Here is a 22,975-nt window from a genome sequence, read left to right as displayed (position 1 = left end):
TCTTCTTCTCCTTTTAAACATCACTCCAAATTCAATATAGCTCAATCGAATTTGGAGTGCGAAAGAATGAGATAGTCATATGCAGAACGTGTGAGAGAGAAAGGGATTCGTATTTCGACTTCATGAAATTTTCTTGATTGAAAAGGTGTGCCGGAGGCATAAGCAACAAATTTTGACAAGCTGAGATTGAAATTAATCACTTCTTGTAGACCAAATTTTCTGATGAATTGAAATTCAATAAATTGAAAAGGTATACGAGTACTATAAAATTTTTAAAATAATTAAAATTCCCTTACTATTGATTTTTAATACCCTGAAAGTTAACAGTGTTTGCTGGCCGGATAAAATTTCCCTTTTTTTTGATAAATTCAATTATTTCCACATTTTCTAACAAAACATTGTTCATGGGCGCAACTCTAACCGAAATTGAGATTTTTTAATAGGAAAATCTATTGAATATTTTTAGCCATGGTCAAAACATTGTATTATTTTTAAATTGTTTTTTCTAAGTTGGGGGAGCTTTCTATCAGTGTATCATATCAGTCAACATTTCACAAATTCTATAGTGATTCTATTTCAGGATTTTCTTTTTTGCAAATGTGCCACAAAGAAAAATGGAAAACCGTTTACTGCACATCTTGACCGAAGAGAAATCCAAGGACAAATATTGTGTCAGCATTGAAGATTTAGAGGAGCCTCTCGAGATCCTCACTCTCAGCATCACTGGTCCCTGTTTCCGTATCTGAGTATTCATCGCCACGATTCCGCCGACAGCAGGGATAGCGTCGATTTTCATCCTCCATATCGCTCCAATGCTCAAATTCCTCCTTGTGGTGTTCCAGGAGCATGAGAGAGGGAAAAAGGCTGTCACAGCCGCTGCACCTGCGGGAAGATACAATGAAAAGCTCGGTGTCAGTCAAAATAGTGTGGTTAGCCACAATCAATGGAAATGGAAATTGGTAGATAGTGGATGGTGTCACGTCTTTGGTAAGTCACTTGAGATCGGAAAAGACAGCACAGATGGTGCGAGAGGGCACGAAGAGACTTTCCAATCTAATTGTGAGGTATGCTTGTGCAGAAAAGCATCCTAGAGCTAGGAAAGGGTAGATGTACGCTTCGAGTGCCGTGGGCGATATAATTTTGTGGACGTGCTTGGGGATTTCCAGGAGGAGGAGGGGAGCGGGGGTACACCAAGATTGATGGTGAATGAAGTCACATGCACAAACTATCGCTCTCCCCCTGGGAGCAGTGTTGGGGGATGTTGACTCGTTCGGTGTATCTGTCAACATTACGAAACAGATCCATGGGAAAAACAAGTAAATTTAATTAAAGCCCTATCTACCTCAAAATTTGCAACTAGTTTATTTATATAAATCAACGTTCATTTTTCCATCCTTATTTTGGAACGTAACTTTGAGAAAAATCTTTCCCACCGTTGCATTTGGGGTGGATTTTAGAGTGCAATTTTCTACTGAATCTCAAGTGTCACAGACACTCTCCACAAATCCATTTTAAATGTGTAGTGCTACTGACGAATACTCATCCGTATGGCAAACTTATTAACGTAACTCCTCCATTGTACGAAATCAATAAAATGTCGAAATGCATTTTTTCCCTTTCTATCTGAAAATAGCGAGCAAGTATCCCATGCTTTGTGAAATGTTCGAATCTGTGACTTTTGGAATACTCAAAAGCACTTTCGCATCGTTTACCGTTTACCGGTTTAGGGGAATGTAGGCATGGTTCGCACAGAGTGAACCTAATACCCTAGACACACTTACGACTTAAACCAAGAGACGACTTAATGGAAAATTATGGAAATGCAGTTTAACCATTATTTCGGATATAATTACGCTAAGTGGTCTCTCGGCTAATCCTCAAGTCTATCGAGACCCTAATGCCGGCTTCAGACTGGAGGTTTAGCTCAGTTCCCGAAAGTCTCAAAAATCTAAATAACAAGCAATTTTATTGATTTTTCAAAATCTAGTAGAACTTTTGCCCTTAATATTTAATCCTAAACAACAATTTCCTAAAAAAATTACGCCTGATAAGGAATTAGAGGACTTAAGCTAGATGGCTAAGCCTTAGGTCTGAAGCTCGTATAACCTTCAAACGATGCGAGTTTTCTCTTTGTTTGCAAAGAGATGACTTACCAATTCTCATCTCGTCTCATGAGCTTAATAATTATCTATCTTATGGCTAAGAAATGACGAATTAGGTCTTTGCAAATAAAGAGAAAATTTGCGTTGTTTGAAGGTTCACTCTGTGCGAACCCTGCTAACATTCCCCTATAACCGATTCGAACGAATTTATTTCGTAACTTAGGAGTAAAGCCAGAGAATTTCGAGAAAAAAACCTCTTAGTTTATGACTAAATCATTACATGTTCCTAAACGATCAACATTGGTTCAGATTTATCAAGATCTTTCAATTGAGCCCTAATATGCCATATTTGGTACAAAATACGTGCTATAGAACCATTTTATTTTTTGATTTTGAAAAACCATACCGGTATTTCACCGATTTATTATCGATAGGAAATGATCCGATTGCATTTGAAGTTATAGTATACTGTTTAAATAAATCCAAATCTAGACGAAATCTGTTGATAGAAAATTAGTTGAATTAGAAAATAAAATTAAAATATAGGTTTTTTTTTGATAATTCGATTGACAATTTTTGAGCCTAGCCTCCATAGAATAATTAGGCCCAATTTTAAGTCATAAATTAAGGAATTCGTTTCATCTATTTTAGAAGTAAATCCTTTAAAATATGGTTTTCGACTAATACCGGTAAGCAAGTCTCATCTAGAACATAACTTCGTATTTCTTATCTAACAATTAACTTCAATACGACTCTGATATAGTCAGCTCCTAAAAATTTCAAACACCATTAAAAAACTTACAAAATTCCAGGTTAATTATCAAACTTTTAAACTACTTTTGTTAAATACGAATCTGAGACATATTTTAATGAGTGAAATATTAACTAGAACAATTAAGAACTTAAAACAATGCAAAAATAAAAGAATGCAAAAAAAATAAATGTTCGCTCTATTGGAGTCGCACTGTATTTCCATTTAATCCCTTAAGGGCGATTGGGTCACCAGTGACCTAAAAACGAAATTTTTCTTACAGTCATATAAAGTCGTGTTTTGCTCTTAACTAAAAAGTTAAAAAGTATGATTTTTTCACGATCTCCAATTTTTGAGCCTCTCGGCTCCTTAAAGGGTTAAAGAAATTCAGAATATTCATTAATAAGGTTCAAAAATTGTAATTTCAGTTTTGAATTTAAATTTATAAAATAAAATAAAAATAAACATTCCATTTTAGATCGGTAAAATTTCATGAAATCAAAATTCGCAGCCTTTCTTCTTCAAAATCCCACTCTTTTCTTGCCTAAAATTAGATTGAACTAAATTTAATTTGGATTGACGTTCGAAAGAAGAAGAAGAAGAGTACGAAAGAGTAGGAAAGATATATGCAGTGTTTTTCAGAGAGAAAAGGATGTCAATTTTGACTATGAAATTTTGCTGATCTAGAAGGACTGCCGTAGCTTTAAATACTTATATAACGTATAGTATACTTAGGTACTGTAAGTGTCTTATTGCATAAGTCTATTGGAGTAAAATATTTGCAATCGCTTTCTATTGGTTCCAAGATAATATTAATAAGGTATTTATCACTGGATGAATTTTAAAATCCTTTTCAAAATTTTGCATTAAGTTATAAAAGTACAGTAGCGGTTAATTTGAGTAGGTTAATGCAGCTCTTTCTTATGTCTGAATATTATCACTTTTTCTAATTTAAAATAATTCAGAAGATATCTTAAGAAAATTCACAATGTTGGTTTTTTTGACAAAGCTTAAAATATTGAAGGATTAAGATTTCTTAAAAAAAATAGTAATAAAATAGCAAAAAAATAATATTTTGTTGTTTTTTTTTATTGTTTGCTAATAGTAGGGTAAAGTGATATAATTTGGAATTAGTATTACAAGCTGGACAATTCGCTGGTACAAGTTGGACATGGCTTTTTTCTTGATAAATACAGTACAAAATTTGTTTTTAAGCACAAGGAACCAAATTATAAAACTAAAGCACTAAAAATATATAAATAAAAACTAAATACTAAATTTATGAAGACAAAAAGCCCTGTCCAAATTGTACCATTGTCCAATTTGTACCACTTTACCCTAAATATAAAACTTTTTAAAGTGATTTAAATTTTTTTTTCAAAGAGCAGGGAATTGTTCTGAGCTATTCGGAATAATTTCCTACTCTAGCCTGAGCTCTGCTCAAGGCGGAGCTTGGACAAACGTTATTCCTAAACTGTTATATCGTATGATGTGGGTGACTTTGCCCTCCAAGGATGACTTTTGACACTCCACTCTTCATATAAGCTTTTCTTTAATTCTGACACTTAAAAATGCCCTTTACCGGTCGGACATGGTAGATAGGATCGGTGAAGACTATCCTTAAGTGCTTAAATTAAAAAAAAGGTTTACGAACATCCAGCAGGGTGGCAAAGTCACAAAAAAAAGCTTTCTTTTGAATATAAAATAATTAAAATTTTAAATAATTATGACAAAATATTTTCTTTCATTGATTTATAAAAATATGGTAGTAAAATTCTGTAATAAGAACCTCTGTGCTTTAAGTTTTAAAAATATTTATTATGTAATTTAAATTAATTTCTGGTCTTCAAGTTTCAATCTAGGCTAAATTTTCTATCTCGGAAACTACTCACTTTTGCTTGAAATTGTCCCGAGGTAGGGAATTTTCAAACATTCACCCTCTGAGTTAACATAGTTGTTTCCCATCTTAAATCAATCCAATTTAAAGATTTGTTAATATAATATTTTATTAGCCTAAATCTCTCAATTGTGAACACTTAATCCCTGAAACTGCCCTATCCTCCACTATCTTTTACCTTTTGACCTCTAAGAAAGCAATACATGACGAAAAATTGTGAAAACAGCGCTATATTATTTTAAGGTACAGTGACGTGAGGAGAAAAAATACAATACAACTCAAAATGCTCAAAATCGACGGATTTATACGTAATACTCTGCCCGGAATCGACCAATCATACCACAAAGTGCACCACAATGGATGCTGGTATATCAAAAAGCATGAAAAGTTTAGCAGTGAGATGATATATATATATATATAATATCACAGAAATGGGAAATTTCGTTGAAGGAAAAAAAATGCATTTTTCATCATCAAAAGAACGAATGGAAAAGTTGGAATTTTCTCTTTGAGTGACTGTTTGATTCCTTAGAGTGACTTATTCAATGCAATATTACCAGAGAGTTCAGAATCACATTAGAAACGTAATTGATTTTCAGTCAGTTGTAGAAAGTTTTATGTTAACTAAATTTTTTGCAATTTTCCTTTATCCCATACTTACAAGAAGTTCGAGATATTCCTCATTGAAAGTAATTTTCGATTTAGTGAATTCCATAATATGCTATGAATTGTCTAGTAACGGAAGCATCGTATATTCTCCTCACAGTGTAGGATTTACGATCACTTTAAAAATACTCAACAAATTTATTGTAGTGCTGCTAAATAATTTATTACTTTTCTATCCGAAGTTATAGAAGTTATTGAAATATTACGGATTTGGTATTAAGTTTTGGAGAAGAGCAACTTTGGAAACTAAATATATTTATTTTATGAAAAGTAAGAAAGTTTAAATTTATCTCAGTAAATTTTCTTTTCTATTTTAGATATTTAATATTTGAAAATGTTTTGTTAAGTTTTTAGAATTAGATGGGTTTTATATTGAGTGTTGTCATTTAAAAAAAAATGTTTTTTTTGTAGTTCTACTGAACTAGTTAATTTAACTTCGTAACGAAATACTTTTAGTTTAAACTCTCTTTAAGAATTTTGTAACCAAATCAGTTTTAAATTTTCGAATATTCACAAGGGTAAATAGTGAGTGGTGAATGGCGGATTGCAGGAGATTAACTATTTTAATCGGCTGATCGGTGGCCAATGTAAACCGTAAGTCCAACTCTTGTTTAACCCCTTAAATTCCAGTATTTGACATTAGGATAGTATAACTTAAGGAAATTATCCTTAATTTATTATTAGTGACTTAAAAAAAATTCTTCGGCTATCGATAAATAGACTACGCTTCGATGATAAGAAATTTTTGCAAAAAAATAATAATTATTCAATTTTTTGCGGTTATCGGTTTCGTAAAGGAATAATTGGGTTAATAGTAGCTTTAGATCAAGTAAAAATTTAGTTATACCACTCCCATAGAAAAGTTACGAAAAAACTTGTATGCAACAAGCGATAACTGAGGGAGAGAAACTGTGAAATTTTTTGGTTTGTCCAATATAATTGAACAATTTTATCAGTCTAGTCGTTGACACTAACCGAAGTAACTTTTTAGCCGTTACACTTTCTAAACAACCTAATTTGTTTGTTAATTTGGTCACGGTATTCATACTTCCACCCAAACTCCTTATTTTTTATCCAAATTCCTGAATATACTTTGCATCTTGTCTACCATTTAATTTTATTTAAAGATTATTTTAGCATTATCCGGTACAATGATTCTTATACGATCAAAGCTGTACATAAACCTTAATTTATTAGCCTTAATTTATTGAAAATTAATAGTGTTAACTCAATAATAACTAATGCTTGAGCCATATAAAAAACTAAAAAAAAGTATATAGTCTACTTAAACTTGTAGTTTTACCTGAAAGAAAAGCTCGAAAAGTGTATTTCTTAATCGATGTTGTTAAGTTTGTATTAGTGTAAGTATGGATTGGTAGGAAATTCGAAAGGTTTTGGAATCCTGAATAATTCTGAACTGGGTTTTGAATTCAATTCTATATAATTTCGGACGAATTTTGAGAGCTTATTAAGGGACTCCGTGGGTCGAAAAAGACTAAAAAGCAGATTTTTATCTAATATTTTTTCAACATAATAAAAAAATTATTTAATTCAAGCTCTTATGGTGTCTACACACTAAAAGCAATTTTCGTCAAAAATTGCCTTTTTTAAAAAATTCTGACGTCTCTGCCTACAAGGATAGGGGAAGTTTTCTTTAAAAAAGCATGTTTTAAAGAAATTTTTTTCTATTTTGTAGAGGCCTTTACGGCTTTATCACACTTGCACTTTAAAATTTTAATGTGATTCACATTAATTGTCGCTTGTGAGAGTCCAAATATGTTATTTGTGTCTTTGAGTCACTTAATATTTGGGGTTTTTCTGTTTATTGAGGAAGAAGTGGACTTGGCCTGCAAAAATAAGTTTAAATTTACCTAAAGCATAAATATTTTTCACATTAAAAAATTAAAGACTTAAATTAAAAATTAAAATTTTCGCTTTAATGCTATAAATCAATTTATATCAAATTTTGCGGGTCAAGTCTACCTTTTTATCAACAAATAGATCAAATTTTGAATATAAAATGATTCAAACACACAAATTACACATTTGGACTCTCACCAGCGACAATTAATGTGAATCATATTAAAATTTTAATGTGCAAGTGTGATAACACAGTTAGACACATAAAATTACAACATTTAAAAATTTCACATTTTCATTTAAAAATCTTGAAAATTCAGCCTCTTTTGACTTGATTTTCGGAGATCTTTTCGAAAAAAGAACGTACTTATCGGTGGGCAAAATTTTTCGATCTAAAAACTACATATTTTCTGTTAGGAAATAAGATAAACTAGTCCTTGAATGAAAGATTTTTTGAAAGAGAGGAAATTTGAATTTTTGGAAGAATTTTATACAAAAGAATACGGTTTTTGAGATATTTTGCTCCACATTTTGCCTTGGAAAATAATTTGTGATAAAGTAAACATAAAATCCTTCATTTAAGGACTAATCTAACTCATTATAGCTAATAGTTAATATTTGCATTTTTAATATCAAATAACCCTACTCTGAAAATTCTTGTCCATCAAAAAGTAAGTTTTAAAAATATTTTTAAAAATCACATTTCAATGACTGAATCTGGAATTTTTCAAAATGAAAATTTCAGAAAATATATTTTAATAAATGAATTAATTTAGGTATTTTTTTTAAAATTATGTATAAGAAGAAATTTTGAGAAGATATTATATTTTTTAGTCTTCTTGGCTCACGTCGCCACTTAATCGATAAAGATTTTCAAATGGAAAAGAAATTTGTATAGTGCCATTCAATTTGTGGTCATAAATTTATTATATCTTGAAATGGATCGCTTTATACCTTTTAAAAGGAATAATGAGAAATTTCTTTTGGACTATCGTAGAAGAAGTTGACTACCCTTCTGGAATGACTGCCATCTCGCTGTTCGTAAGCTTTTTTTTAATTCTAACATTCTTGCACTTAAGAATGTTCTCTTTAAATGCTAGGAGAAACTGGGGCACCCCTAAGCACGGAGCAGCACCAAACACTAATTTTTATTTCTAAACTACTTGGATTATCTCGACCATTTCTTCAGTGGACAAGCATCCCTATAATGTCTATAAATTTCTATAAGTGTTGTCCTCTGAAGTCGAACATCTGATGTGTTTGGTGCTACCTCATGTTTGGTGGTGCCTCAGTTTCCCCTATAGAATTAAAGGCTATAGCTTACGAATAGCAGAGGAATATTTTACTTTTTTTTTTTACTTTATTTTGTAAGGAAATACATTTAACGAGCCGTTTTTTTAAAGGCAATTTTGTGATCATTCTCAAAAAAGCTGGGGCAAATAGTACCAGGCATGGAGCATTATCACATTTTGATTCACTTTATTACGAGCTTCCGTAAATTAAAAAAAAAAATCTAACTGACATATTTTGTTAGGAAATTTATTCCTCTACACCTTTTTAAAACACCGTTTTCTCTACCTGAACGAGAAAAGCGTTTTTCAAGCTACTTTAGAAAAAAAAGTACTCAAGAGACTGCAAATCGTTTGACCAGTAATGCAAAAAACAAGCGGCGACACATGACATTGACGTGTCTTTTCGCCGTGAAAGATTGTTTCGGTTTTTCTTACTTTTTGATCCATACCTTTTGTTACTTTTTACCCCAAATGGTCGTTTTTAATAAAAAGATTTTTGGAGAAAGGAATCTTTGTAAAATTGTAAAATAAATAGCAGCTTTTTATTCAAAGAATCCAAATCATTTAGGAAATATTCACTAGTGCATCAATTTTGAAAAATAAGTAATTATTAATACCGTCTGCATTGGAGATATTTTAAAAATAAGTCTAAAAATTTCGATATTTTTTTATTTTATAAATTCTTTTTTTCAAATTCTAAGAAGCTTATGACATTGAAGAAGGTCTATGGAGGCTATCCATAGAAAAAATTTTAAGTTGCTATCTTTTTTATCATGGAAGATATTGAATTTTGAAATTTTCGATTTGACACTTTTTGCCCCAGTCACTTTATTTATTTAGAAATTTGAAGTGTGTGATTTTTTTCATATTATTAGCAAAAGGAAAATAAAGCGGATTTATTCTTTTCTTGCAATTTTATTAAATGTTAAATATTTCAATTAGATCCCTCTTTGTACATAATAGGTTTTTTATTAGCATAGTTTAGTTTTTTAATGCAAATTTGTCATTTCCCAACAAAGCTAATCGTGTCTGGTAATTAATTACTGTTGATTTGTGAGTACAAATTCCGAGTTTAATTTTCTTATATCTTTTTTGAAATGGTTAACTTTTGCATATTTCAGTACACTAAGGACAACTAATTACATTACTGTTAATATTAAATTATGTTTATGTTGCAAGTCTTTTGAAAATAGTTAAAGGGTAAAACAATAGAAACTTGTATCTAAATATCCCAAGGACAGGACAACAACTGCTTCTAAAATAGTTTTTGACGATGAATTGAAATGCAAATTGTGTTGTGCATGTGCCCTAAAACCATTTCTCTTGCAAAATATTTTCAATAATAATTTTTTTGCTTCGGAACAACATCGTTTATATTTCATTTAATGTTTTTGCTTCCAGCAATTTTTTCTATAAACCAATCTTTAGAAGATTGAGTCTTTGAAAGTCACTTTGAGTTCTGAAAGTTTAGAGATTAATATATATATATATATATATATATATATATATAGAATGAATTTTCACCAAAACATATTCTGTTTGAGAAACTCGTAGATTTGTTTGAAATGCAAATGGGATTTACTAGAACGTAAACTTTTGTAGTAATCGTAAAGAAGAATCCAGTTGTACTTTAAAATTTCCAAAATCAAAAGAATTTCCATAAAAAATGCCTTCTATGACAAGTGTTATGTTTGGAGCTTTTTTTTATGTTGTTTTGCAAAATTGACATTTCCATCTTTTCACATCCAGTGATTTAATGTTGATGCTATATGAAGGAAACATTTTCTTTGCGAAAAGTAGAACATGGAATACAGTAATTTTTATTGTAAGCAAAGGAAGAAATTTCTCAATTGTTCGCGTGAAAGGAAATAAATTGCTCAATATTTCACATAACTAAAAATATGGAAGATATTTCATCAAGTACATCAGCAAATTTCTCATGGATGTTATTTTTAGATGTAACCCGAAATCCATTGGCATAGAAGAATGTGTGAAAATTATTTTTATCATTTCAATCAGAAATTCCGTGGGTTGGTACTTGGAACATTCTATTTTGAGAGATTTTGCCTAAAAAGTTCAATGCCTGGAGAGTGAATTAATAGGATGTAAATGAAGTTTTCTATCACAGGATGTTTTTCTTTAGACCGTCGTAAAATTAATATATAATATTAAAGAGCAAAAATTTAGTCAATTTCATTAAATTATTGTGCCAAAATGAAGAAAATTAATTAATTCATTTGGCGTAAACAATTTTCTAAGAAGCAATTGTGTTGTTGCTACTTTAGGTCCCTCTTACATTTCCCTAAAGCTCCACTTCGTTCAATGAAATTGTTTAGCGGAAGGAATTCGTGGAAAATTTTAATGTATGACACAGACTTACGACATGGCAATTCATATGTTGAGTCGCTTGTAGTAAATTTCTCCAAAAGAACTTCCCAATTTCTCTTAAGTGCTTTTAATCGAAGCGCTTCCAAAAGTTCATGGAAGTTGTACATTTAGAGTTTCCTCCTCGGTTAGGAGTTCCCTTGTGAAAATTCTTACGGTTTCTATATCCTACCCACTCCCTAGTGCTTCCAATTTTGATAAAATCATAACAATAGTGGGCGAGAATGGCCAGGGGAATAAAGGCATTATTGCATCTCTTTTGCAAATACAAAATAGAATAAAATTCTTGAAGATGCTGAAGAAACTGGGTGAGAAAAATTATGAGTTTTTTTTTTTGCTAGAAATAAACAAACTGTCTTTATTTGTTATCAGATTATGCAAAAGCTCAAAAATGTTTTATTCAACTCTTCCACGTAAACAAGAGGCCATAATATTCTAGAATCTATTTCACACTCTGTACTTTATTCTCCAACTACCAACTAGGGTTAGAGAAAATTGTTTGGTGTGGGTGGAATTTTTGAATATTTCAGAGAAAAATGGAATATTTTAAAATTTATTCCACTCTGTCTTATGTTGGTTGTTTTCCCATATTGTTGAGATGCAATGTGTAAATGGATCTTTTTTTCATTCAAGTGCTTTTTAAATTTTTCAAATATTCTAAAAGTTCAGGAAAATATGATTCCATTCAGCGCAAAAGCACTACTAAATACAACCATGAATTGTGTGGTTTCTGAGTGAAATTCAAAATGAGTAGAGCTTTTGTCTAGATTAACAGAATCCAAAATGCAAAATATGTAATGCACAAAAAAGATTTATAAGCACAAAGTGATGGAAAAGCGTCCCAGTTTTATGGAATACTCCTGACTCGAATGTTATACCAAGCAAGTATTTTTGCATTAATTCTGCTCGGAAAGTCCCACTCTAAACCTTCCCCGGAGACAACTATTCTCAACATATCTTCGGGTTGATTTTTGAAAAATTATGTCAGGCTGTTTATCCGTCTATATAATGTCTGCCCCGGTCGCAGCTAAAATCCCGAAAGCCAAAATCCCAAAAGCCAAAATCCCGAATGTTCAAAATCCTGAAAGGGGTGAAAACATTTGGGGGAAATGTTTAGAATAATTTTCCAAGACACAGAAGATTTCCCTTTGCCTCCAGAAAGCGCGGGTGCAATCGTGGAAGTAACTATGACACTATGACACTTCGGGATTTTGGCTTTCGGGATTTTGACCATGACCCGTTTGACTATCGGTCTGTATGTTATCACCTGTACAGTACAGGTCAATCGGTTAGAGATAACGATTTTGCATAATCAGGGAACCGCTCCCATAAGTAGGTCTCCGTATCGTTAACATGTTTTACTACTCGAACTCAAAAACAGAGCAGTTATATAATCCACTTTTTTTCAACTTGTGACATGGCTAAAGGCTAAACGGTAACAGATATCGACTTTCGGTCTTCGACAACACCCCACATAATGGTGTCTAAACAGTAGAAGCATTTTTCGTCAAAAATTGCCTTTTTAAAAAAAATTTGACATTTCTGTCTACAAGGATAGGGGAAATTTTCTTTAAAAAGGCGTTTTTTTTTAAAGAAATTGCTCCTAGTGTTTAGAGGCCAAAGTAAACATTATCTAGGACAGTCTTTTTCCTTCCCCTACCCCCTCCGAACCCTCCAAAACCAGTGGGTACTGAGAGAAATCCGAAAAAGTTAAAATAACATTCCGGAAATGTTAATTTTACCCTGCAGTATTGATCCAAAATCGGTGTAAATATTACCCTTTTTAGGTGTATTGGGGGTTAAAGTTACCCTTTTTCATGTTAATTTTACCCTTATAAAGGTGTAAAATTAACATTAAAAAATGTTGATATATTTTTGCACCTAAAAAGTGTTAAAGTTATGAGGAAAAAAATTTAATCGCACCCTCTTTTTTTTCTCAGTGGGTGAATAAGTCTGCCACTCACGGTACACTTTGAGTGCGATCAGCGCGATCTTGGAGACTGATCGCGCGATCAGTGTGATCTCATTGACTGATCGCGCGATCTGCCGATCTGCCACTCACGGTACACTCGCTGATCATATTTATTCACCCCTTGTCCAAAACCATGTCTTATTGTTTATTTCGAAAACGGCTCCTACGCCTTCTTTCCTTTTCGAATATATTTTAGAGGTAGTCAAAGCGCATATTTCGTCCTTGCACGCATATATGTTCGAAAACCATTTCGATATCGAATTTTCTCACATCAAAATTTAACCACTTTGGAGAGCCTATTTTTCAACCGATTTGCTTAAATTTTGATTTTTTGAAAGATCTTGAAATTTCGAACTTAACTACGTCGGACTTAATCAGTGATGAATCGGTATAGTATCCGTGGTATCCGTAATTGATCTATCTTTTACAAAAAAAAATTAAAGATATTTTTAATTTGTTCGAAAGCTTGTGACACGGCTAGAGGTCAAATGCTGAGAGATATCAACTCAGTCGATCATAGGACGATTAACATACTCCTCCTTTTCCATCTCAATTTATTTTTCAATTTATTGAAAAAAAGCCAAAAGACAAACGAGCAATAAAAAATTCAAAATGGGCACTAAAAAATTAAAAATGAGATTTAAAAAGTCCAATTATGGTCAATAAAATCTTAAATCTTTACAAAAATTTGTATATTTAATATTTAAAATTGTTCCAGATAGAATGTTAAGTCGATTTATTTTCCCTTTGCCAAAATTTGGAAGATAATATCACTGTTTCAATTTTTTTTGTTACTTCTCAATTTTAATTTTTTACTGTTCATTTATACAATGCCAAAAAAAAAACACAACAAATAGAATACTACTCTCTTACAAATTTTGCTCCATCCCCTCTCATTCTTTTCCTGTCCTTTTTTTTAATCCTTTAAGGACGAGAGGGTCAAAAATCGGAGGTCACAAAAAACACTTTTTCTGACTTTTTAGAGCAAAACACAACTTTACATGACCGTAGGAGAAATTTCATTTTTGGGTCACCGGTGACCCAAACGTCCTTAAAGGGTTAAAGATTGCACGAAAACACGTCGTTCAACTTTTTCATTTTTGGATATATTTTTGATTGTATATCTGTCCAGTCCAGATAAACATTTCGTTTATAAACACTTATAACAGAAAAATTCGCCATTTTGATTTTTTAGAGAGAAAGTTTAATCAATCCAGATGGCTTACTTCCATACCGATTTGGTTATATTTGGATGTTTTTGAAAGGTCTTGAAATTTTCAATCCGGCTGCATTAGTTTAACTGCTAGTGAATCGGTCAAATAACCGTAAATGATTTACCTTTCTCGAATTCACTTTTTTATTTTTCCATATGCTTGCCGCTAATGCTAAATATAATACGCATTTTGTAAGGGCCTTGACAGACCTAAGGATTAGCTGAAAGACGGCTTATTGTAATTATATTCGAAATAGTGGTTAAACTATATATTCATAATTTTCCACTAAGTCGTCTCTTGGCTTAAGTCGTAAGTGTGTCTAGGGCATAACAAATTTTCAATTTTAGAATACTTTTAAAATTTATGAATAAATTTAATTAGTAGTAAACCGGTATATACCCTTAAACCATGAGAGCTTTTGCTCGTAAGTAGGAGGATTCCGCAAAACTGGGACGTTTTGTCGTCTCTTCACACAATTGGTTAAGATTATTCGAGAACCATGCTGGAGTTTAAATAGCCTCATTTGTAGAATAGCACGAGAAATTGGTGAAGTTGTATTGATACAATTCAACTTGCTAAGTATCTTCTAAAACACCTTTAGAAGCTAACGAAAGTAATCCAGAATTGTTTTCGATTGTTTGCGATGGCAAAATTCTTTCTATGGGGTATTTTCAGGAGGATAGTTTATTTTTTGAGACTCACTTGCTAAATATTTTATTTATTTTTAAACAATTCAAGCTAACTAAGAACAATTAGTTTCTCGTATTACTAAAATTACACTGAGAAAAAAACGGGGGTACGATTAACTTTTTTCCGCATAACTTTAACACTTTTTATGTGTAAAAATATATCAACATTTTTTAATGTTAATTTTACACCTTTTTAAGGGTGAAAATAACATGAAAAAGGCTAACTTTAACCCCTAATACACCTAAAAAGCTTAATATTTACACCGATTTCGGATCACTACTACAGGGTAAGATTAACATTTCCGGAATGTTATTTTAACTTTTTCGGATTTCTCTCAGTGTATATATTTTTGGAAGTCACATGTCTGAAACGGCTACACAGCCCTCTTCTAAAAAAAAAATTCCGAGGCTTAATGTTTTTTTTTTAACTTTATTTTCAACTGGTCAGAATGAGTTTAAAATTAAGATATTTAATTTTGGAAAATAATTAATTTATCTTCAATTTAATTGACTTGAGTACCTACTTATGGTAAAAGAAAAATTACTCAAAATAAAGTTCTATAATTTAATTTTGAACATACAAAGGCATCTTAAAACAATTTTTACTCACTTGAAATTCAAAGGCGACGGAAGTTAAATTTCCATGGAAAATTTCCGAGAGACAGATAAGGGAAAGTTTTCCAATTCTCTCTGCAATTTCACAAAGTGTTCTTGTAGCAAACTTTTTCCTTACAATGTTCTCAAATAAGGTGTTAAAAATCAAGCGGAAAAATTCATATGAGAGGGTTTTCTGTTTTGTTCAATAGAAGAGAGTGAGCAATATTAATTAAAATAATTGCATGGCAAAATGGAAGCCAATATGACAAATGTGGCTTGGGGAGGTTTCTGGTGGAAAACACGGGCCACGCCATCCGGCGCTAATGTGGGTATAGATGGGAATTTGTGGCTTTTGTCGCATCACCAGGATGGGATTATTTTGTACTAGACTCCAGGAGAAAGTAATATGAGCTCCCAGGCACAATTGTGGCATACATTAATTTTGCGTTATATATATTGAGTGTCCCTCAACGAGGACCATTATTCATCTTGCTGGTGATTTAATTCGCAAGATTTCTCCCCAAAGATATATCTCTCGAATTAGAATCCCGATGAAACCCTACAAAACGTGTAACAATGAAACGTACGCTCATATGTGAATTCCTTCGATAGTAAGTTGATGATGGTGATGTCGGAGATGGGGCATTTTCTGGGTATTTGCGAATGGGGGACGGAAATAAGGTGAAGAGAAAACGACTTAAACGATGGGCTATCGTGCAAAGCTTTTGGCCATATCCTCCAGAAACTATCTCTATTATTAAACCATTATTTGCCGACAGAAATATCTTAGGTCGAGATGATAATGTCTCCGGACCCCTGCACTACATTCCTATATATGTATATTAGAACCATCTTTCTTTTTATCCCTCTCGAAAGGACTCTGTGCTGATATGGCTCAGGAGAGAAGAGATAATGGTAATTACGACGAGGGGAAAAGCGTCACTAGAATCCTTCGTTTTTTTTCCTAACTCCCACTCAGAATATTGTCCTTCTTAGAGATGAGATAGGCTTTGCAAATTACCACAGAGTATATTCCTCACAAAGGATAATGCTCTGAGAAAAGATCATCGGATGATTTAGACAGCATAATATAAGCCCTAATGAGAATACGCCAGTAAAAGAGGATATGATACTTCAAAGCAATATTTCCTCAGAGAATTTTGAAGTTCATAAGAATTTGATGAGTTACTTTTCAAATCTTATGATTTATTCACATTGACCTTTTTTTTATATCATGCAGTGAATTATTATTCTTTTTTTCCTGCAATACATATCAAATTTTTCTCACGTCGTCCTTTTTAATTGCCAATCAATATACGTGCCACATAAAAAAGAACAAAAATATGATCAGCTGAGAAATATAGCTGGAAGGTTCCAATAAAATTCTAATGGGATTTTCTGCAGAGATATTTCCCGCAATATTGTATCTGCATTGAAAACCTAGGTCGTCTTGCTAGGGGAACTCAAATGAAATATTTTTGATTATTTTTTTTTTAAAAATATTTTTATACAATAAAATCGCAGTTGTATGCAAGCATGACACAAGACACTACAAAGTGACTCCACAAATTAATATAGTGGCAGTGTTAAACTCAAAAATTGCCATAAAGAATATAATCGATTAAGTATAGTTGGTATTTCTTTGGTAGTTGATTAAATTTCACTTGGAACATCGCGTATATCAAGTCATTCAGTGATATTTAAATTTTGGGTATCTGTTCTGTAAAATATGTGAAAAGTTTCACTATCAATCATCCTATCTGTGGTATTTTAAGAGTCTTTTTTATAAAGTATAAGAAAATAGCAGAAATATTTAAATTGCAAAAAAAAAAGAATGATAAAGCATCCCAGCGCGGAATGTATAAAGTCGAAACTTTAGTGTTTGCCCAAATTAATAAAGTAGTTTACCAACAGATTTTAATAGTCTGACTCTATAAATTCTCATAAATTTGAAGCTTTTCATGGTGATTTAATAGTTTAATATTTTGAAAAAAAAATTCAAAGCTAAAAAATTAATTAAATTAATAAAACTACGATTATGGCAAATTGGGCAGTACTTTGGTAAAAATGATTACTAAAATGGGTGGCAAAGTATCGCAAATTTTGCTAAATGCTCGAATTATCTCGACTAGCTGCTATAATGCTTCAAATTTTTTTTTCTCATTATTTTGCATTTACCGATTTACAACTGATTTAAACCTATTTAAACAAATCTATTGAACACATTGAATCACTCAGAAATTTGAGCAAAATTTATAAACAGTACTTTCCGGTTCATAACTCCGGTTCGGAATTCCAGACCGAAATTCCAGAACAGAAATTCCAAGACCTTTCCAACGAGCCTAAATGTGATCTAATTCAGTTGAAAAATGCGCTGTCTAAAGCATTTTTAACTCTTGATCCTGAAAAACTGTTTTTAGGAATGTTTAACTAAGCAACTTCCAAAACATAACCAAAAATGAAAACAAAACGCACGGATGTGTTTTCGAGTAATCGTTAAAACATGAAAACGTTACAGAGAATTGTGTGAGGTTTGAAATTTTCTAGGGTAATTTTGTTAAAGTCGAACAGCGTTGAAAGTCGGACGCACCAAAAATCGAACATTGACAAGCGTCCTTAGCACACAAATATATAAGAAATTGGTGTGCCTTTTTAACCGTCTGATTTTCTAAATTTTACCCCTGATATATCTTTTAAAAGTTTAAAGTTATTTTTAAATAAAATTTAATATATCGTTACATGAACATATATATGGGAAAGCACGGTACCTTCGGATGACTCAAGCTTCGAACAACCAATTTTTTTAATATGTTTTGTAAAGAATTTAACCCATTATAATATTATATTTTAATTTTTGGTAGATTACTTACGACAATTAGCATAGGAAGGTCAAGGACATGTACTCCCTCCGGATGTGTCAAGGGGTGCAATCCTTTCTGGACAGGAAAACACAAACTTCTTTGCCAAAGCTTTCGACGCTTCAACGCGTCTTCCTCAGTAGTGGTCAAATCACAGACAAATCACCAGAGACAAATCACAGATTTGACCACTGAGGAAGACGCGTTGAAGCGTCGAAAGCTTTGCCAAAGAATTTTGTGTTTTCCTGTCCTGAAAGGATTGTACTCCCTGACGCATCCGGAGGGAGGGAGTTCATCTCCTTGACCTTCTTATTATATTTTAATAGTTAGTCAAATGTCTCAAATTTTCTGAAAAGGGTGGGGTAAATCCATTAAGAACATATGTAGGAAAAAATTGAATTGTCCAAAGCTTGAGTCCTCCGAAGGTAGCACACTTTCTCCTATTCGATAACTTAGAAATTTTTACAACACTCACAGAGAAACCAGAAAAGTTAAAATAATATTCCGCAAATGTTAATTTTATCTTACGGTATTGATCCAAAATCGGTGTAAATATTACATTTTTTTAGGCAAATTTTGGGTTAAAGGTACCCTTTTTCATATTAATTTTACCCTCAAAAAGATGTAAAGTTAACATGAAACAATATTGATTTATATTTACACCTAAAAATGTTGTGGTTAAATATGACAAAAATAAGTTAATCAGACTTCTTTTTTTTTCTCAGTGAAGTAATAAAGCTAGATGCTAGGGGTTACATATCTCTGGAAGTGGAACTATTTTAAGTTTCGAATTAGTATGGCAGAGTATGGAAACCGTTAATATTAAAATCTGTATATTAGCTCTTACAGTCAAGTGTGCTAATCCGGGCGCTCCGCTATCTGGATAATTTATGACTAATCCACTTAGAATAATATATTTATTTTTATTTCCGTAATATATAGTCACTACAGTAACATAATATAACTATTCAAGTTTGAGAAAAAGCAAAAATAATATTTTTATCCATTAAATAAGTGAGTGAAATCGAATCATGTCAGTCTTGTGCCAGCTGAATTCTTCACCAAAAATTTTCTAGCAGTGATATTTTCGCTAATGCCAGCTGGTTGATTGAAAACATTTATTATTTTTTCCTTGTGAAAAAAGTATTTTAAATCCAAAGGTTTAATTAAAAGTGAATTAGCGAAAAGGCGACCCAGTTAGTGTATACTGACTTATTCCAGTATTATCATTATTTTATAAAATTTCTTTAATATTTTTGATAATTTTTTTATATTATGTTTCTGAATGAAAGAGTGAATAATTCTATGGATTTAGAAGAAGTAAAAAAGAATTTCATCAGTCCAAAAATAAGCGTTTAAGTAGCACTCTTCGGAAAACGATCTTATTCTATTACTCAAAAAAAAAATCGTATCAAGCTCATATACTTCCTCTACTTTTAGAAAAGGCTATACTTATTAAGGCTGTGAAAAATTGCTTCTTTTATACTTGATTCTTAAATTCTTTATTTTAGATTTGTAAATAATTTCCTTGTCCAATAATTGGAGAAAAATGAAGAAAAATGGACCATCAATAGTGAAATATTATTGTACTCATGACTCAATTTCCTTCCATTTCCTCTGATCAATTATTCAATAACTCATACGTTGAGATGAGAATTTATGGCTGAAAGAGCTTTTAAAAATTATTTATTCAATAGTTCTTCCTCTTTCCACACCCAATTTCATATAAAATACCATGATAAATCTCTTTTTGCCCTCCGATTGAAGATTTTTTTCTCCATATTACGCCTTCATGCCTGCTCCAATTTCCGCATGACTATGAATTTTTCGAAGTGAAATATATTACAATTTATTGTTATATTAAAATACCGAAATAGGTGTATTATTGCACGATTCAAAAGCTATACGTGCCTAATCTCACCGAGAAGCTTTTTAGTGATGCACAATTTCCGTTTGTGGACTCAAATCAATCCCTGACATGCCAATTATTATTAATACAAGAATATGATTGATGAGCTTTGCGTGGTTTAAAATGATCATGCAGGATGTAGCATAAGCAGAATTTAACGCTTCATTTATTTCTTTCGGGATTCATAATATTTTACTGAACGCGAAAATACTAGGTAGAATGTATTAACCGCTTTTCGCCATTTTAGTGCCACTCACCGCCATGCTTCAAATAATCAAAAATTCTGATTGTTGTGAATTTCTCTAACAATTTTACTGATAATATCTTTATACCAATATGATTGATTTTTTAATTAATCCAACGCGATGGCCAGTGTAAATGTGTATATTTTAGCGAAAATGATAGATAGGGGTGTATCTATGAATATCCACCCATTGAATATATATCAATATGATTGTTGTGCTGAGATTATTGCAGATGAATATTATCGTCTGACTATGACATAAATCACAGGGGAATAGCCTTTAATTTAATTAAAGTGCATCACATTGTAAAGTTATTCCCGCCTCTGACTATTGTTTCTCAGTACTTGAGAGTAATTCATTTTACCGTCACTTGTTGTGGTCATAAATGTGAGAATTTGATTTATTAATTTCAAATGTTAACGTCACTATTTCCTCTGGCTTCTTTTCGCATTTTTTGGTGACTGGAAGGGTTTGCAATTTTGCGCTTTGTTAAACCCAGACACAATTGATAGGAAAAAAACATAATATACTTGAAACTTTTGCAAGGTCTCGTGGTGGGGGATTGTGAAAATATACCAAGAATTTATATGGGCGAGTTTAAGTTATATATTTAACAGCAATGACGAAAAAGGCTGTAAATTCTAGTATGTGAATTTCAAAATATGGCACTTGTGAAAATGTAAGTGCATAATGTAATTTTGAATAAAATATATAAATCAAGGATACAAGGTGAAATTTTATTTAAACTTTCAATTGAAAGTGATTTAGAGTAAGTGTGCCAAATTCCGGCCAGCTTGCAATTCCGGCCACCTTTTTTGTTCCTCGAATTTCCATGAATTTTTAGTTTTTGTATACTCTAGAGATTATACAATGCAAAAGAATAGCAAAAAATGTAGCTTCGACAAACGAGATGACGTGGAAAAGGCATTGGAAGAATTCCTGAAGGGCAAGGAACTATGAGAATGAAGGTGGACGAAATAGGGCGCCAATGCTATATATACATTTTTATTCATTTTAAAATGTATTAAGAATAATTTTAAAGTAAATAAAGACGATAAACTTTCTACAAGGTTCTAAGCAACACTCCTTAAGTAGAAGGAATGAAAAAAATCAATTTCTATTAAAGATATTACATTTCAAACTTGAGACTTTGGCGCTTGCATGCAACTATGCCGAAATTTGGCACACTTATCCTATGTGACTTTTTTCTCATCAAGTTTTATTAAGTCGATTATCCAAATTATTATTTATTTTTTATTATTAAGTAAGATTTTTAAGTTTAATCGGCTCTGAATCGGTAATGAAGGAGTTCATAGCTGATAACTAATTTCCTTACGCATTCTAAGATTCTTTATCCAATGTTTTGAGTGATTTATAAATCGGTTCAAATCGGTTGTGGACCGGTAATTAAACAGTTATTAGAAGATAGGTAATTTTTGTCCGAATATCAATTATATTACTTTTAAAACTATTTTTGGAAATCTTTTGAGTGATTTATAATTCAATTTACATTTCATTTTTAAATATTTACATAAAAATAATAAAAAATAGATGTTATTGCAAATTTGCACTATGTACCTCGCAGACCTCGGATCGTCACGAATTTAATCAGGTGTCTCACAGAAAATTGATTTTATAAATTAAATCTGAGTTAATGCAGTGAATTATTATGAGATTTAAAAGGTATTTAAAAAAAAAATTACCAAAAAACAAAATAAAAAAATAAAAATTCATTTTATTTCGAACAACGATACGATATTAACCTGACCATACGAGGAACACTGAGGATCGCTGGTGCTCTTCCCTTACTTGCTCACTATTTTTAGAGAGAAAGGGAAAAAATGCATTTTGATATTTTATTGATTTCGTTTTGATCCTCAACAATGAGTGATAATCGCAATATAGAAGAGTGTTCACAGTAGATACACATGGAGCAGGGAGGGGCCCCATAGCCTGGAGAGTACCCACAACCCGACGTATACCCACAGCCGGGAGGGTACTAACAGCTTGATGGGTACTAACAGCTTGGAGAGTACCAACAGTCTGGAGGGTACTCACAACCTAGAGGATATATGCCACTGGGACACCCACAACAATCGTGGTATACCAAGCAAGGATGACACCTACAAAGATATCATCAGCCGGGGCACCAGTCGCATTGCGTGCCTCATTAGTGGTGAAATGAAATAAGTTATGATGGGCAGAGCACAGGTCTAGGTAACTATGTTGTTGGTCAGTTTACAGTCGCGCCTCTTCCTGGTTAGCCTACAGTCGCCCCTGCTCCTGGCCAGCCAGCAGCGGCCCCTGCTCTTGGCCAACCTGCAGACACTCCTACTCCTGATCGGTCTACAGCCGCCCATTCTCCTGGCCAGCCTGAAGCCCCCCTGGCCACCCAGTATTCGTTCCTGCTCGTGGCAAGCTTGTGACTGTACTCGTACACTGTACACACACCCAGCCGCTTTCAAAAAGGCTCCATCATACGCTGAGCTTGCACCAAGTTTCCAAGAGTCTTCAATTGAGGCTAAATTAAACACTAGA

The 22,975-nt window shown here is 32.3% G+C and overlaps 1 protein-coding gene across 1 annotated transcript in view; it reads right to left on the bottom strand.

Moving 5' to 3' along the window:
* Positions 1-554: 554 nt before the first annotated feature.
* The window catches only part of LOC129806149 (uncharacterized), an 86,169-nt gene continuing 63,748 nt past the window's right edge, over positions 555-22,975 (bottom strand). Inside the window, exon 4 of the mRNA XM_055854529.1 lies at positions 555-882. Coding sequence (XP_055710504.1) covers positions 687-882 — 196 coding nt within the window. The 3' untranslated portion in view covers positions 555-686. The remainder of the gene's footprint in view (positions 883-22,975) is intronic.

This window comes from Phlebotomus papatasi, chromosome 1 (assembly GCF_024763615.1).
Source record: "Phlebotomus papatasi isolate M1 chromosome 1, Ppap_2.1, whole genome shotgun sequence".
Classification (NCBI taxonomy): domain Eukaryota; kingdom Metazoa; phylum Arthropoda; class Insecta; order Diptera; family Psychodidae; genus Phlebotomus; species Phlebotomus papatasi.
The sequence above is the reverse complement of the archived record's forward strand: the minus strand, read 5'-3'. Positions and strand labels throughout refer to the sequence as shown.